The sequence below is a fragment of the Chelonoidis abingdonii genome, chromosome 1 (genome assembly GCF_003597395.2).
Source record: "Chelonoidis abingdonii isolate Lonesome George chromosome 1, CheloAbing_2.0, whole genome shotgun sequence".
NCBI lineage: Eukaryota > Metazoa > Chordata > Testudines > Testudinidae > Chelonoidis > Chelonoidis abingdonii.
Window position 1 is genome coordinate 170,689,094 of NC_133769.1, and position 16,736 is coordinate 170,705,829.

At 43.5% G+C, this 16,736-nt stretch overlaps 1 protein-coding gene across 6 annotated transcripts in view; it reads left to right on the forward strand.

The window, feature by feature from the left end:
• BBX (BBX high mobility group box domain containing) overlaps window positions 1-16,736 on the forward strand; it is a 222,169-nt gene that overhangs the window by 190,994 nt on the left and 14,439 nt on the right. For all 6 annotated transcript variants that reach the window (XM_075072610.1, XM_075072619.1, XM_075072608.1 and 3 more), the window contains 2 exons: window positions 11,948-12,145; window positions 12,874-13,066. In XM_075072610.1, the coding sequence (XP_074928711.1) occupies window positions 11,948-12,145; window positions 12,874-13,066 (391 nt within the window). The remainder of the gene's footprint in view (window positions 1-11,947; window positions 12,146-12,873; window positions 13,067-16,736) is intronic.

The following is a 16,736-nucleotide window of genomic DNA, read 5'->3' on the forward strand; positions in this document are numbered from 1 at the left end:
CAGCTCTCCCCATTGCCCTGTGCTTAATCCTTCTCCCTGGAGCTTGGCCACAATGCCCCTCTTCATTCCCTGCTCTGACACATCCACCGATGTTATTGTGCCTGTGTGCTGCATTGTGACCTGTGTGGTCTATTTGTGCTATACTGGAATGCATAGACTGTCCCCAGCTGTGAAGCATTCAGTGATAAAGAAATGTTATGTGGTCAGTGGTATATAACAATATACTTATTTGCACAAGTATATGTTGTGGTGGTTGTTTACAAGAAGTACCTTTCCTAATGGCTGGATGAGTATTGGTATAATATATATGTAGGTACAGTTCTTGCTGAGTACCTGTCAAATTACCATGCCTAAATTATGAATGAGTTGTATAGGTCATCTGCTAGGAAATATGTTTCTTTTTTGTTGAATCCTCATTAGGAAAAATAAGGGAACCATTGAATAAATATATGAGTAAAACCAAAAATAATCTTCATATCTACAACCAAAAAACAGAAAATCCTCCAAAGCTCAAAAGCACTTTGATTTTTTCAAAATTTTCTGAAAAAAGATGAAACACACATTGTAATAAAGGTCTCGAACCTGCCAGCTGTTAAGCACTCTGGCCCCAGTCCTGGAAAACACTTAAACATGTGCTTAACAATGAAGCATGTGAGTAGTCCCACTGCTTAAACATTAAGAATGTGCTTAATTGTTTTGCTGGACTGAGGCCAGATTGGTTAGCTCCATGCAGGGTTGAACCTTAACGTAAGGAAAACTTGGAACTTCACAACATAGTTTATTTGTCATATAAAGGCCATCAGGGAAAGAACTGTGTGATTCTGTTCCGGTAATAGAAAGCTGCCTGATCTACTGATTAGAATTCTGGACTGGGATTAAGAGGATCTGGATTCTGGGTCAAATTTTCAGAAGTGAGATGGGAATTTCGGATTCTAAGTCCCATTGACTTTCAATGAAATTCAGACCCTTAAGGGCCAGATTTACAAAGGTGTTTAGGTACCCAAGATGGAGATAGGTGCCTAGTGGGATTTACAGAAGCACAAAGTGCGTAACGCCCATTGAAGTCATCTGCTTTTAGGAGATTTTGAAAATCCCACTAGGCACCTATTTGTAGCTTCAGTCAACTAAATATCTTTGTAAATCTGGCCCTGAGTGCCTAAGTCACTTTTGCAAATGGAACTTAGGAGACTAAATCACTTAGACACTTTTGAAAATTTTATCCTCTATTTCCAACTCAGCCATTGGCTCACTTTGTGACTTTAGCCAAGTCATTCTGACTCTGTGTGCCTCAGCTTCCTTATGTGCAAAATAAGAAAGAACTTTACCCACCTTTTGTAAAGTCTTTTGGAGATCTTTGGATGAACAGCTCAGCAGACTTAGTCTTTTCTTATGTTTCTATCCAGAAATATTGGAATCCCAGCAGAAATGGAAATAGTTTGAGCAAAGAAACACACAAGAGCACTACAGGCAGGGAGCAAATAATTGATGTCTTTATTTTGTGTGATTGTGGGCACACTCTTAGCCTAGTCTACCCTGAGCTGCTTTTTAAAATGTCCTGGCATTGTAATATCACCAGTTCTACTGGTGGGAGTTCTAGTGTAGACAGGGCTCTGGCAACCATTGGCATTTTTACTAGTGTCTCCTAGACATGCTCTGTGCAGGAATATACAATTCTTAAAAATCTGGTGCCTTGTCCAGTGGAAGTGCACTGGTACTATTGCAGTAGTGAGAAATTTTAAGCAAAAATTCTGTGTAGTTACAGCCTTGGGATAAAATGATGCCATCTCACCCATTCTATCCAGTGCTTAATAGTAAAGGCTCCATGCATTCCTAGGCAGCTGGGCCTAATTTTTTTCCGCAAGGCCCTGGATTCTGCATCGTTCTGGTGTAGCAAAATGGAAACTCTGTAGCAGCTTTAATTAAAAAAACTCTTTATTTTTTTAATGTAAATAATCAAATATTATAATGAGTAATTTCCCCTTGTGTTTAATTTGGTATGAAATGTTGTTAATTTGTGCTGGCCTCGTTTTCTGTATCACAGATTTTTTGTATTGACAAACACAACTGCATAAAAAAATGGAAATGGGGGAAACTGGATGTTTTGATAAGTGGATCAGGGACAGGTGGGGCTTTTGCCCACTGGGGAGGCATGGGAGGTAGCTTATGATTGTGGGATATGACCTTTAGCTGGATGTTTCTGCTAAAAAATAATAAGCCGTGAAAGAGTTAACTATACTGAAATGTAAACACTTGCCTTTAGGTTTTAGATTTAACATCCGGTGGAGATGAATGGGGCAGTTTACACCTCTCAGTGGAAAATGCTGTTTCATTTCACTCTTTGTTCATGTTTTCAATGTTTTCTTGGCAACCATGAGAGCTAGAAAAGTGTGTGTTTGTGTAATAGATGTTGTTTTGTTGTCGTGCAGTAGCGCCTGGGAGCACCATAGACCGGAACCCCGTTGTTCTAGGTGCTGTACAAACACGGAATAAAAAAACGGTCTCTGCCCCCACAGAGCTCACTGTCTAAATAAAAGACAAGAAAAAAGCATATAGCTACATACGGGAGTACAAGGAAACAGTGAAACAGCATTGTGTAAATAGGATGGTTACAAGGTTGGGGAGGGGGGAGTAGGACACAAGCAGAGTGAACAATGGAAGGGCAACAAATGTTCTGTTGATTCCATTTATTTTATTTTGGGATGAAGGGTTGGTTACTTAGAAGGGGATCAGCTAACTGGAAAGCAAACGGAAGGAAAAGGAATAAGAGGAACAAGTGTAGAATGAAGCTGAGACGACGAGACTCCGAGGAGGGTGCAGAAGGGTTGGCACAAACAACCAATCAGCACAGGACAGTGAAAGTCAGAGAACATAACTACAGTTTTTACTGGAGTGTCCAGAAGTTGGAAGGTTCCTGCATTTGCTGCTTCTGGTCCTCTACCAGGTGGAGTTTCTCTCTATAGCAGTGGTGTGCAAACTTTTCCAGTCGTGCCCCCTCTTACCCTTCATGGAATTTGTCATGCCTCCTCATCTACCTCATAGCAGAACTGGGATCCCGCTGCCATAATAGTGGGAGCAGGATAAAAATTCAACAAACAATGCACAAGCAGTTGGAGCGTGTATTGTAAGACGGAAATGGGATTTAAAAAATAGTCCTTCTGTGCTGCAGACAACATGATCTCCCCGGCTGCCCCAACTCTGAAGGCAGCACCACCGCCAGCAGCAGCACAGAAGTAACTGTGGCAGTGCTGGCAGTGGCGCTGCCTTCAGAGCTAGGTGGCCAGAGAGCAGCACCTGCTGGCCAGGGCTTTCATGTTGTTTGCAGCACGGAAGGACTTTTTTTTTTTTTTAATAGTATATCATATATAAATATACAAAATACCCATTCTGCTTTTATCCTGCTCCTGATATTATGGCAGTAGGTCCTGCAGGACCCCAGTTTCTTTGTGCCCCACTCCTAGAGAACCTCTTGCTCCTCCCCACCCCACTCTATAACCCACATGGCCACGGGGAGATTCTGCTTGGAGGGGGAGATGCAAGTGTTAATCCTGGAGCACACTTCTTCAGCAAGGATAAATTCCATGGCGAATTCTGCAGCTGCGGGATTGTGGGATGTATGGACCCTGTTTGCACTGGGCACTTATTTGGATTTGGATTTTGTTTCATCGTCATGTTGCTATTAGCTAAGCATAGGATTGCTAATACAGGCTATTTCTTTGGGTGTGAAAGATTTATTTTTTAATTCCAGTAAAACAGTGGTACTAAGTAATTGGGAGTGAGAAGGGGAGGATACCACTCATCACCTTCCTAGCCACTATCAGCCAGCTGTGCTTTGTAGGCCCAGAGGCAGAAGTGAGCCATAAGGAGGGTACTTGTGGGGAAGGTAGGGATTACTCCCAACCACTGCACTGTAAAGAGGGTAGAGCTGGGCAACAAAATGGCAGATGAAATTCAATGTTGATAAATGCAAAGTAATGCACATTGGAAAACATAATCCCAACTATACATATAAAATGATGGGGTCTAAATTAGCTAAAGGAATTACTGTTCTGTTCATTCTGCTCTGGGGCACCTGGGATTGGCGACCGGAGAAAGACAGGAAACGCGCAAACGCGCGACCCATATGGTTGCTTCTTATGTTCTTCCATCATTCCATGATCCACATATTGTAGATAAATAAAATCAAAATCTATATGTTGTGTTTTTCTAGAGTTTTATACTGGACCACCATCGTCACTCTACCAATGAGACTTTCCACACAAAACAAAATAGATGAAGAAGTCTAGTAACTTTATGAACAATCTGTTCTCCTCCTTTTGAAGTTAAAAGCTGTTGGTTGGAGTAGAGAATTTTGGCATTTATAGTTTAGCTCATCTATTGTTGTTTGTTTTAGCAAATGGACTGATTCGATTATGTCGGCATATGGTTCCAGACGTTTAGTTTGGAGTAGATGTGAGCTATGTGGAGATATGGGAGATGATTGTTACATGCAGATAAGTCCAATGATTTTGTTCTTTCTTGGTTTACCCGATGTGTCATCTCTTTAATGGGGGTGTTCGAGACAGAAGAGTTGTTCCCCACAATGACACAAGGGGCAGAGTGAGTTTCCCATGGTATCCAAGTCTCTGAATAATGATGAGATATTAGTTTATACATCTAGGAATTCTATTGTGTTAGTTGATGGGTAATAAGGGTGCTGGACCCATGAATACACATGCCTTTTATTATTTTGTACCTAAGACATATTTATCAAATACCCCGACATTTTCACTACAATGAAAGGCTTTTGGAAGAGCAGAATTTTGACATGTGTCCTAAAGAGCAAGGCCTGATTTGGAAAAGTGAGGTACAAAATAACGTGATGCCTGTTTTTGTTGCTGGGATGTTAAGCCTCTCCCTTTGAAGGGATCCAGGTTCCGGCAAATGGTAATACAACAAAAAGGATCAAATTATGGCTAAATGGTGTCCTGGAAGAAGAGAATGAGTGGAAGTTTTGTAAGTGTTGAATTCCAGCTCAGGCTGAGACGCTATCAGTGTCGCCCTATGACACCTGCTTAAATCGCCTGAATGAGTTTCTGGCCCAAAGACACTGGAATAAACTCAGTCGTAAATAATCATGCGTAAAAGCGTTGTGGAGGGGTCATTTATTATAACTTTGTGTAAATGAGAGGTACCCATCACCAGAACACTGCCTTCGCATTTATGTAAGGCATGTAGTCAAATGCAGAAAAGAAACAGTGATTAGATAGACAGAGAAGTTGGTCTCATGGCAAAGAAAACCTGGTCTCAGAGTTCCAGGTTTACAGATTGGGCTGGCACAAACGGATGTGGTGTCTGAAGGCACATCAAGTGACTAGGAAATATTGGTACAGGCTGCTACCAAAGTTTTCTTTGCATTCCAACCATGCAAAATGTAAGACTTTAGTCCCATGCTGAATGATGGCTGATTGCTGATGGAAGAAACATTACAGGCACATGAAGTAATATTTTAGTGTATTAAGAATGGGCTATGCAAGAGGATGCTATGGAGTTAGGTACAATAAATTGGGCTGTCCATGGAATTGAGCACCTAATTTCCTTAAGTTGTTCTAAATCCTAGTCATAGTTGCCATCCTGGTGGAAGAGTACATGGTATAGTTCAGATCTGCCACAAATCCCCTTGTTGCCTCCTAATGTCTCTGATTGGAAATTATTGTGGATTCTTCCTTTTGGATAATATTGGGCCAGTTCTGGTGATCTGGTTTTCTAAGCTGTTTCCCTTGCTAGATCATTTGAGGGTGGGTTAACAACATAGAACAACGGTTATCAGTGTACCCTGGCCTTTCAAAACCTTTGCAATGTCCTTCACAAAGGCCTCATTCAGAATAAGCAGTCTTAGCAAAGAGAGAAAGCCCGCTCTGATCAGTAATTGATTAAAGACAGAATACAAGAGTAGGAATAAATGGTCAGTTCTAAAGAAAATGGGGAAAAAAAGGGGGGGTTTAAAAAAAATAGTTTTGGGGGGGGGTGGTTTTTCTCTCAGAGAATCTGTATTCGAGACCAGCGGCTTTCAAAACTTACTCCAATGATCTCGAAAAAATTACGATAAACAATGGAGGGTTGGCTAAATTTGAAGATGAAAAAATACTTCCAAGATAGTAAGCTCAGCAGATGTGAAAAGTTTACAGGAAATCTCACAAAACTGAGTGAATGGCCAAAAAAGGCAAATAAATTAGTTAAACAAAAGGAAGTATTTCTTCACACAATGTGCAGTCAACCTGTGGAACTCTTTGCCAGAGGACATTGTGAAGGCCAAGACTATAACAGGATTCAAAAAAGAGCTTGATAAGTTCACGGAGGATAGGTCCATCAATGACTATTAGTCAGGCTCGGCAGGGATGGTTCCCTAGCCTCTGTTTGCCAGAAGCTGGGAATGCGCAACAAGGGATGGATCACTTTGTTTACCTGTTCAGATTCAGATTGAACTGTATGGGGAGAGAACCATGTGCTTAGCCTTGTACCTAAACTTTGCATAGTTTCATAAGCTCACACCTTAGTATGTTTTACTCTCTTTTGTTTAATCTTCACCTTTGCCTATTTTCTTATGGATTTTAACCTCTTTCTGGTTCTTCCTCTGTTATAAGCATTGCCTATTTCTCCTTTCTGGGTTTTTACTTTTTTAGTTCTTGGATTTTTTTTTATTTTGTATTGTGAGAACTGAAGAGTTACTTTCAAGGGGAGCCATCCTACATGGATTCTCAGTGGTTCTGATCCAAATTGTTTGAAAGCAATATGACTCGGTACATTTTTATACATTTTATTCAAGCTAACAATCAAAAATAACATCAAGAAAACATATTGTTCAGATTAAACCACTACAAACTCCTCTAAACTAAGGATTAAACAATACAATTGTCAAAATAAGGTCAAATTAAGATCAAGTCACCAAAGCCAAGTGTTAGCTACACTTTTGAATTACAACTAAATCGTCAGAGTAACACATAATCAGTCCTTATAAAGCCCAAAATAGGACATCTAAAGAGGAGGCTGTCCATCCAGGGTATGTCGACACTGCAGTTGGGAGCAAGCCTCCCAGCCCAAGTAGACAAACTTGTGTTAGTGGAGCGCGAGCTAGTGCATTAAAAAGGGCTGTGTGGATCTTTCAACTTAGGCTCTCAAGCCTTTGGAGTCCATTATAAACCCTGGTTATGATTTTGCCCATGGCAGTATAATCTGTTTTTCTGGTTGAATATCTAAGTCAGCAGTTCTCAAACATTTTAATGGGGTCGCCAAGGCTGACTTAGATTGCCTGGGGCCAAAGCCCGAGCCCCAGCACCCAAAGTCGAAGCCTGAGGGTTTAAGTCCTGTGTGTTGGGACTCAGGTTACAGGCCCCCTGCCTGGGGGGCTTCAGCTTTGGCTCCCTCCTCCTCCCGCCTGGGGCAGTGGGGCTCGGGTGGGCTTAGGCTTTACTCCCCCATCCTGGGGTCGTGTAGTTATTTTTATTGTCAGAAGGGGATTGCGGTGCAATGAAGTTTGAGAACCCCTGATCTAAGTATTAAAGCCAAATTATTGTTACTCTTTTAAGTGGAGTCTTCAGACTCAGGTGGAACTTTCTCTTTAGATTTCACTAAATCTAAATTTACTAGATTCACTAGATTTCACTGTTGCCTGTAGTGGTTAGTCTGCTTCCTGCTCCTCTCTCATCTCCTGCTCAAAGTGTAACACCACACTTCTGATGCATGGAAGCTAGCAGCATCTAATAAGCAGAAGTGATAGCTGAGAGCCTCTATATGCTTTTACCAAACCAGAAACATGCAGGCAGACTGCATTATTTTTAGGAGACCATATTTTAGGGTGAACTAAATCTGGAGATTATTTCTTGGCACTTCCCCCTGAGGTCTTGAAGTGCTAATGCACACATGCATACAGTATACACACCCTCAAATTATAAAAGAAAAATAGAGATATCTCCCACTTAAAGACAAAAACTGGTGTAGCTAAATTGACCTAGCTACATTGCTTAGGGCAGTGAATAATATTGCACCCTGTGTGATATAGTTAAGTTAACCACCACTGTAGATGTAGCTAGGTCAACGGAAGAATTCTGACATCAACCTAGCTACCACCTCTCAGAGAGGTGGCTTAAGTACATAGATGGAAAATCCCCTTCTGTCTATGTAGAAAGTGTCTACATTACAACTCATACAGAGGCACAGCTGCAGTACTATAACTCTGCTGCTGTAGCCATTGTAACGTAGACAGTCTGTATTTAGGTATACGCTATTTCTATCACAGTATTTTATTCCTTGTCTGATTTCTCTTTTAAGTGTTCACTTTTTAACCTGTCTTGTTTTTTTCTTCCTTTTAACCATTGCCTTATTTGTGTATTTACTATTTTTTAAAGGCAACCATATTATCTATTGGGGTAAACAGCAAAGGGTAAGTGGGGAGAGTGGATTGAGAACATGAGTCTGGAACTCCAGCATTTTACTTGTGGCTTTGACTCCCTTACTCTCACTTTATGGAAGTCATTTAACTTATTTTTGCCTCCAGTTTCCCTGTCTGTAAAGTGGGGATTATCCTTAGCCAGCTCACAGAGGTGATTAGTTAATGCTTGTAACTCACTCTGAAGATAAAAAGCGCTCTGAATGAAAAGCATCATGTTGTATTACTTCTACAGCAGACTACAACTCACAAAGTAGTCCTCATACAGCAAGAAGTTTCCATACTTTGCCAAACAAAGGAGGTGGGGGGGGGCAGTGAGTACATTGGCAACTTTCCAGGAGCCCAATAGCGTAACACATTTGTGTCTACAGAGTCCAGGTACCCACGTTCCTCTGTTTTAAGATGAGCACAGCAGTGGGCTGCTTTATATAATTCCTTGGGCTGCATTTAGTCCTCTGACCACCACTTAGCCACTCCTTTTCTAGGGTCTTTTACATACTGGGTGAAATCCTGTTTTCATTGACATCAGTGGTGCCAGGATTTCACCCACTGTTTGTGTCACAGTTCAGTCTAGCAAAGGTCCCCTAGGCTTCAAGTTGCCCTGACCGTCACCTCTCTTGAGTGGAAATGCACCTCTCACTCCCTTCTGACCAGGGTATTTCAGGCAGCACAGTCCCCGCCCTGAATATACAGTAAGAGACTCTGAAGAGAGAGTAAGCAGGTTTGCTTAGGCAGAGATTAATACCACAGTAATTGTTCTGTGAGTGCTGGTCACTGTGTGTATTCCGGGGTGGGTAGACATGCGCATGCCATGTGCCTGGAGCCAGAGAATTTTGAAAGCAGTGTCTGCTGGTCCACACACATGCCCTGGCTCACCTCGTGCCTCTGACCGAGGAGACAAAGGGCCCAACCACCTCTCCAGTTCTTTCTCACTGCCACGTGGTCTGGGTCAGAACCTCCAGTTTCCAAAGCTTCAGCTTTCTCCTTTATCTATGAATATATTTAGAGATCTGTATATAGGTTTTTTTTTAATCTGATCGTTTGTTTTTTTATGAGTAGTTAGTCTCCCAGACCTGGAGAGGCCCCCTTCTGCCGCCACTCCCACTGGCTCCCTAGTTGGATACTGGACTTTTGCCCAGGACTCCAGGCTTCAAAATTAGTGCTTCCTGCCTGCACACCTTCTCAGTCAGCTTGTACTACATCAGAGAAGCCTACATCGTGGCAAGATGCAGAATCTCCCATTCGTTCCCCAACCATACCCAGGAAGGGAAAGAACTTAGCTTTAGAATCCACCTATTGGAAAAGCCCATGAGGCCGCAATCAGACCCAGGCCTGGGTACACCCTGTTCCCTCCTCCACTCCCATACATCAACCTAACTAAGCAAGGAATGCACCTCCTGCCAGGAGGTCAGACTCAGGAGCAAGAGAGTCTGCCCCCACAGTTCCCTCTGTGCGGTCTTATCTGGAGAGCAGGGGGCATTCTCATAAGCAAGAGACTAAGTCTTCATCCAAATCCGCTTTGGAGATGTAGGATCCAGCCCCGCCTAAACTGAGCAAGTCTATTAGTTCAGCCCAAGAGAACTTAGTACAACCTAGGTTTCAGAGGCATGATAAGAAAACCCACAAGTCTGGAACTCCATGGGCACCAGATCTGATTCAGTGGTTCCAGTGCCTCTGGTACCTCCAAACACAAACGCCGGGATCCCTTGACACCGGCGAAGACTATTCACCAAGAGCATTGGTTACTCATGGTACCATCTTTGTCTTCAACAGCTGTAGCACTGACTGTTTCTACAGTGGCTCTGATGGTTTGGGTGGACAGGACCCCTCTCGCTCCAATTCACTTACTTCCCAAAACTACATGCATCCCCAGTAGAAAGGCGGCTCTACCCCCTCAGTGTTCAGTGAGCCTTGGCCTTTTACCTGCAGAGAACAAAACCAGTCAGAAGGTCTCCTAAACTATTTGTTGCCATAGTTTAGGGTCAGGCTATATCCTCTCAAAGAATTGCAAAAGGAATCTTTGGCTTTATTTTACTCTGCTATAGCTGTCTAATCTTTCCTCCTCCTCTTGTGGTAAGAGCAAGCAACATCTATGGAATTGCTTCAAGAGGTGCCTTTACTTGATATCTGCAAGGCATCTACGAGGAGCACCATCCACACATTTGCGAGACACCATGCCTTGGTACATTACTCCTCGGCATCTTTTGGAATGGCAGTCCTTCGTTTGGCTCTGCCATCTACAACCGCACATGCTCCTCCTTTTTGAGTACTGCTTGTTGATCGTCCAAAGTGGAGTTCGAATAGGGACCAGCACTCAAAGAAGAGAAGGTTACTTGCCTTATAGTAACTGGAGGTTCTACGAGATGCGTGATCCCTCTCTGTATTCCACTACCCCTCCTCTCCTTCCCTTGTGCTTTAGATCTTCTCTGATTCATGATAGAGAAGGAATTGGGGGGTGGTCAGTCCACCTCACCCTTTATCCCCTGCGTTTGAGGCACAAGGTGAGCCAGGGTGCATGTGCAGGCCAATGGCTACTGCTTTCAAAATCTCCAGCTCCAAGCATGGCACACTTACATACCTGCAGTGGAATACAGGTAGGGAATCACACGTCTCAAAGAACAGTTATTTTAAGATAAGTAACTTTCTCTTATAAAGTGCCACACAACACTTCTTATGCAAGCCTACTTAATTCTTAAGCTAAAACTACTACAGAGAACAATAAAAGGGACCCTCATGCATACAAATAAGCTTACCAGAGTTACCTCCCTACACTAACATAGGCTCTGGCAGGAGCAGTCCTTCAGAACCCCACCCAAAGAATTTCCTTCTGGTGTCAAGTTCATTACAACTTCAGCTCACAGTTTTATGGGTCCTCCATAACCCCAGTGTTTCCAACCCTACCCTAGGACTGGGGCCTGCCATGGGGCCTGGCCATGTTCTGGATCAGGAAGAAGGCCTTGAGCCTATTTAAAACCAGGTTATTTATCCAAAAATCCTTGTTCTGTCTCTTCGCCCCTGGAAAATCCACTTTAAATTAGTATATGCGAATCTCTTCAGGGGATGGCTTCAAAGAATTGAAAATCAGAGGAATTACATTAGGGTCCCCCTCCTAGAGGAGTGGCATACAGTTCCCCAATAACATGCACCATTATGTTTTTAATATAATGGACCTCAAAGGTATTAGCCTTAATTCAATAAAGTTTATCTTAATTCCACAAGGTGTATCCAGAATGTTGCAGGATATTGTCAGTCTGTCTCAGTTTGTACTTGCTAGATCTTTTTAAAACAATAGAAATTTGAACCTCGGAGAAACCTGCAAGAACTGGTCCAATACTATTCCTTGCAAACCCAAAACACCCAGTGCAGCTCACAAACACTTCCATGACTCGAGCCTTGCATATTTCATACAGTCCCATTAGTGAGTATTGTAAGTGTCATGTACAGACAGATATGAATGTGTGTATTGTTAGCAATTCTAGTGTTTTACGTTTAACTTGTAATTGTAACTGACTTGTCCCATTTCAGCCATACTTGCAGAAGACAAAAACCCCAGTGAGCCTGCACGGAAGAATAAAACTTCTGTATCTGTCCCAAATACTCCAGAGCCAGCACTGCTGCATGAACCCTTGGTTGGTAGCCAAAAGAGGAAAGCGAGGAAAACTAAGATCACACATCTTGTTCGGACAGCAGATGGCCGAGTGTCACCAGCAGGAGGGGCTCAAGGTAAGAAAACAGGAGTCTAAATTTATGATAAATCTAGATTATTGAGAGTGGTTCTGAGGTATAAGTAAAGTAGTAGGGAAACATACCCCTAATAGGGAAGAGGTTGTAAGCCTGTACTGGAAAAATAATTCTGTAAAATCACTTACCAATTGGGCCATACCATCTAGGGACTCAGTAAGCTCCAAATAGGCAATTTACTGTTGGATAAAAATTTTAAATGTCAAAAAAAAATCTGTCTCTAAACTTCTGTATGAGGAGTGGAAGAGGCACACAGAGAGAGTGCTGGAACAGAGTTTATCTCTCCTAAGGTAACATGCTCCTGATCCAGCAAAGCAAAGGTATTGTGCCTGCACAGCGAGTGCAGTTAATGGATGTGAAATTGAGCCCTGTAGTGTATATAAAAACAGGGGTAATGGGATGTCCCTAGGTAGGTCATCAGCAGTGGGGATTGAACTCGAGACCTCTGGATTTAAAAGCATGAGCTTCTACTGCCTGAGCGAAAATATCCAAATGTGTTAGATCACAGTGCATAGCATAAGCTTCTATGTCATCCAGCCATTAGAGGGAGGCAGAGAGCCCCAGTAGTAAACTTGGATTGCAGATGATAAAGTCTCAAATAATGATGGAAAAATGCACGTTAACAGCTCTATACTAAGCACTGTTCAGTACACAGCTGTAGCTGACTTTTATGCCCCACTGCCTGCAAGTTTTACTTTCTTTTGTTGTAGAGGAAAAACCAAAGGAGCTACCACAGAGTAGTCTCCAAAAAACATCAAGTGCGGAGACCGATTGCAACGACAAATGCTCAAGAAGTACAGAAGCAGAGGACACTCATAGTATTACGCCAGGCATGCCAACTGTGTCTGCATTCTTTAGCTTAGCTGCCCTAGCAGAAGTAGCAGCAATGGAAAATGTACACAGGTCAGTGTATGCTGCATTTCTGCGTTGTCTGACGGGATTCTGCATTATGGCCCTCTTACACAGAATGCATGTGAAAGATTTAACACCTGAGTCAATTGGTTTTGTCATTTTTTCCACCGCTGCTTCTCTTTTGACCGCTTAGTTTATAGCACTGCCCTGTTTTAGAAGGGTGGAATGCTCACTGGCTTAATTACCAGTGATATTGCCTTTTAATAATACACCAAGAAAACCACAGCGAGCAACGTTGGCTTGCTGAGACAGGAGCAAGGAAGGCTTGGCATTTGTTCCCTCACAACTGTGCAATGCAAGGCAGAAGCAGACAGTGCTGAGGACATCCAAGTGCTTTTGTCTGCAAGGCATATGAACACTATGTGCTGTCACAGACAGAAGCAGCCCAGATTAACCAGGCTTTGCACCACCTACGACAGTTCTGCCCTGTGAGATTTGGTAGAAGCTGTGGTGAAGGCAAAGAGACCTTCCTTTATTTCCCACACAGTGACAGCACAGGAGTCAAAAGAACAAATTAGCTGCCACTGGTCAGACTTAGCCTGAGGTTTCTGCCAGAAGTGTCTCCTCTCAGTCAAAGGCCACAGGCACATTGTGGTTCTCTTGGTGCCACAGGTTACTATCTAAAAGGTGGACCCCCTGTCCTTCTCAGGTGTCAAAGGCAAGTGGGGAATTCTGGGCCTATATGAGAATGTTAGTGCCTTCCTCCATAATTAAGCCCTACTAAATTCACCGACCATTTTGGTCAATTTCACTGTCAGAGGATTTTAAAAATTATAAATTTCATGATTTCAGCTATTTAAATCTGAAATTTCACAGTGTTGTAATTGTAGGGGTCCTCACCCAAAAACGAGTTGAGGGGGTCACAAGATTATTGGGGGGGGGTTGCGTTACTGCTACCTTTACTTCTGCACTGCTGCAAGTGGCAGTGCTGCCTTCAGAGCTGGGCAGCTGAAGAGCAGTGACTGCAGGCCGGGAGCCAAGCTCTGAAGGCAGAGCTGCCACTAGCAGCAGTGCAGAAATAAGGATGGCATGGTATGGTATTGCCACCCTTACTTCTGTGCTGCTGCCTGCAGAGCTGAGCCCTTAGTCAACATCTGCCATGCTCCGGCCACCTAGCTCTGAAGGCAGCAGCACAGAAGTAAAGGGGGCATGGTGTGGTATTGCTATGCTTATTTTTGTGCTACTGCTAGCAGGGTGCTGCCTTCAGAGCTGGGCACCTGGCCAACAGCTGCTGCTCTCTGGCTACTCAGCACTGAAGGGAGCCCAGAAGTAAGGATGGCAATACTGTGACACCCCTAAAATAATCTTGTGATGCCCCTGCAACTCCCTTTTGGGCAGGACACCCAATTTGAGAAAAGCTGGTCTCCCCCATGAAATCTGTATTGTATAGGGTAAAAGCACACAGGAGGACACCAGATTTCGTGGACCATGACCCATTTTTCATGGCCGTGAATTTGGTAGGGTCCTATCCATAATGGGGCTGAGGGACACGCTCCCAGCTGTGCTCAAGGAACTCTTATGAGAAATCTGCTCAAAGAAATCATGTCAGGACGTTGACAGTCTTGCCAGCTGCTGACCTTTATAAACAGTATGGACAACCTCATGGGCCAGGCCAGTATTCTCCTTGTTAATAAAATTGGTTTTAATATTCAGCAATGTGTATTTGACTATTGCAAGGAGATTTGGAAAATCACATGTGCACAGAACAAAAATCAGATAAGTCTTTGAAGTCTTTTTGCAATCAACTATCTTCTGCAGACATCATTTTCTTTTTAAAAGTCATTTCTTATAAGAAGAGTTTTCACACAGTGATATCCTTGGTCTTGCACCCAGCCCTGCAGAAAGCCACCCTATTAATAACAAAAGCAAAAGTGTGAAACAACTTCCACTTCCTTGCATGTAGAGCAATTTGAAAGACCAAAGAGAGACCAGGAGAGATGCTGAATCAAATTCTATTCTCGGTTACAGTGGTGTAAATTAAACTTCTCTGACTCCAGGGTAATGCCTCGATTTACACTGAAGAAAAGGAGGACAAGTTGGTTCAGTCTTATTCATTCCCTTAATTTGTCCATGAGTTCCTTGCCCACCTTTTTCACTGTTGCAGTGCCTCTTCTGAAGTGATGTTGGGCTACTTCAACTTGTTGGCATTTTTTTTCTTATTTTGTTCACAGTTTATTCTCCCCTAATAGCAATGGCCAAGTAACACATTACCTATGGTCAGGAGTGAAAGTAATAATAAATTCTTACCAGTACGGGGGCCGAGCCTTGGGTGGAAGGGGCAGGGCTGGGGGGTCAGTCTCCCCCAGCCAGCCCATGTGCGCTGCCTGGCCCCTGCCTCTCGGGGCTCCAGTGGCGATTTAAAAGGGCCCGGGGCAAAAATTTAAAAGGGCCACCGGCAGGGGAGACAAAAGGGACAGGGACATTAAGGCGCTGCCATGGCGCTTGTGGGCTGCATATGGGCCAGTAACAGCTTCTTACCGGTATATCATACCGGCCCGTACCGGCTCACTTTCACCCCTGCCTCTGGTCTGAATAACAGACATGTAGATGTAGCAGTAGTTGGACAAATCGCTGTTCAGTTTCCAGTCACGTGGAAACGATGCCTGGGAACTCGTTTCTAACAGAAACTAAGCAAATGCCTCTTACAAACCTGGGGAATGGAAGACAAAATACAGATTTGGATCTGGTGTGCCAGATTCTGCCCTGACTTATACCCCATGCTGTCCTACGAGTATCTGCTGCCGCCCTTTTCTTTGTATGTAAAGTACTTTGTGGATACCTGGGAGTTGTAGGAAAAACATCGCAGGAAGGTTACTGTGTTTAACCTGTTTTGTTTGGTTGCCTATATTTAGTTATTAACTAATTTTACAGAGCCCCAGAGGCTATGGAAAACAAATTAGAGCTGGCTGGAAAATGCCACTGTGTTCTCATCTGAACTCTTCTGATCGGCTGTAGCTTGAGATCTTTTTTGAGTGCTGGTTCTTACGGGTATTCACTGTGGGTGTGCATGTACTCTGAGCACTAAGGACCAGATATTCTTCATAGCAGTGTTCAAATTCCATATCTGTGCCTCCTCGTGCTGCAAACTGTGGGTGGCACAGACCAACTGACTCATCAGTTTCTTTCTATCGCTCACAGTCTGAGACGAGACTTGTCTACTGGGTCTTATAGTAAGTGACCTGCATGAGAGCTACCTTTACTGCCATCAAAATGTGACATCTGCCAATCCTTTCCCCCTCATAGCAAGCAGTCCCAGGAGTTCAGGCATCTGATGGAGCTCTCCATTAGGCTTTTGTCTGATCTGGGATTCTCTTGCTCTCCAGCGCATCGACCAGAACCTCCCCCCAGTGCCCCTCCAGCATCTTCAAGGAGGCCCAACGATGTCCCTCGGAGGAAACACAATGAGGGTAGAGAGAAACACCCACAAAAGAAGACAGATTTGTCCCATAAGTCCTTGAGGAAGAGGGTGGCATCTTCCCTTTCCTCGCGACTAAGTGAAACTCCATGCCCTGGAGTGGGTGTGTCTGAAGCTCTTGGGGAACACAGGCCAGCACTGACAGTAACATGAGCTTCCAGTGGCCCAAAACCAGCCAGGAAAGTGTATATGGACATACAAGAGCACTCTCCATCTGCCACTAGCAGTACCTCATGACACCATACC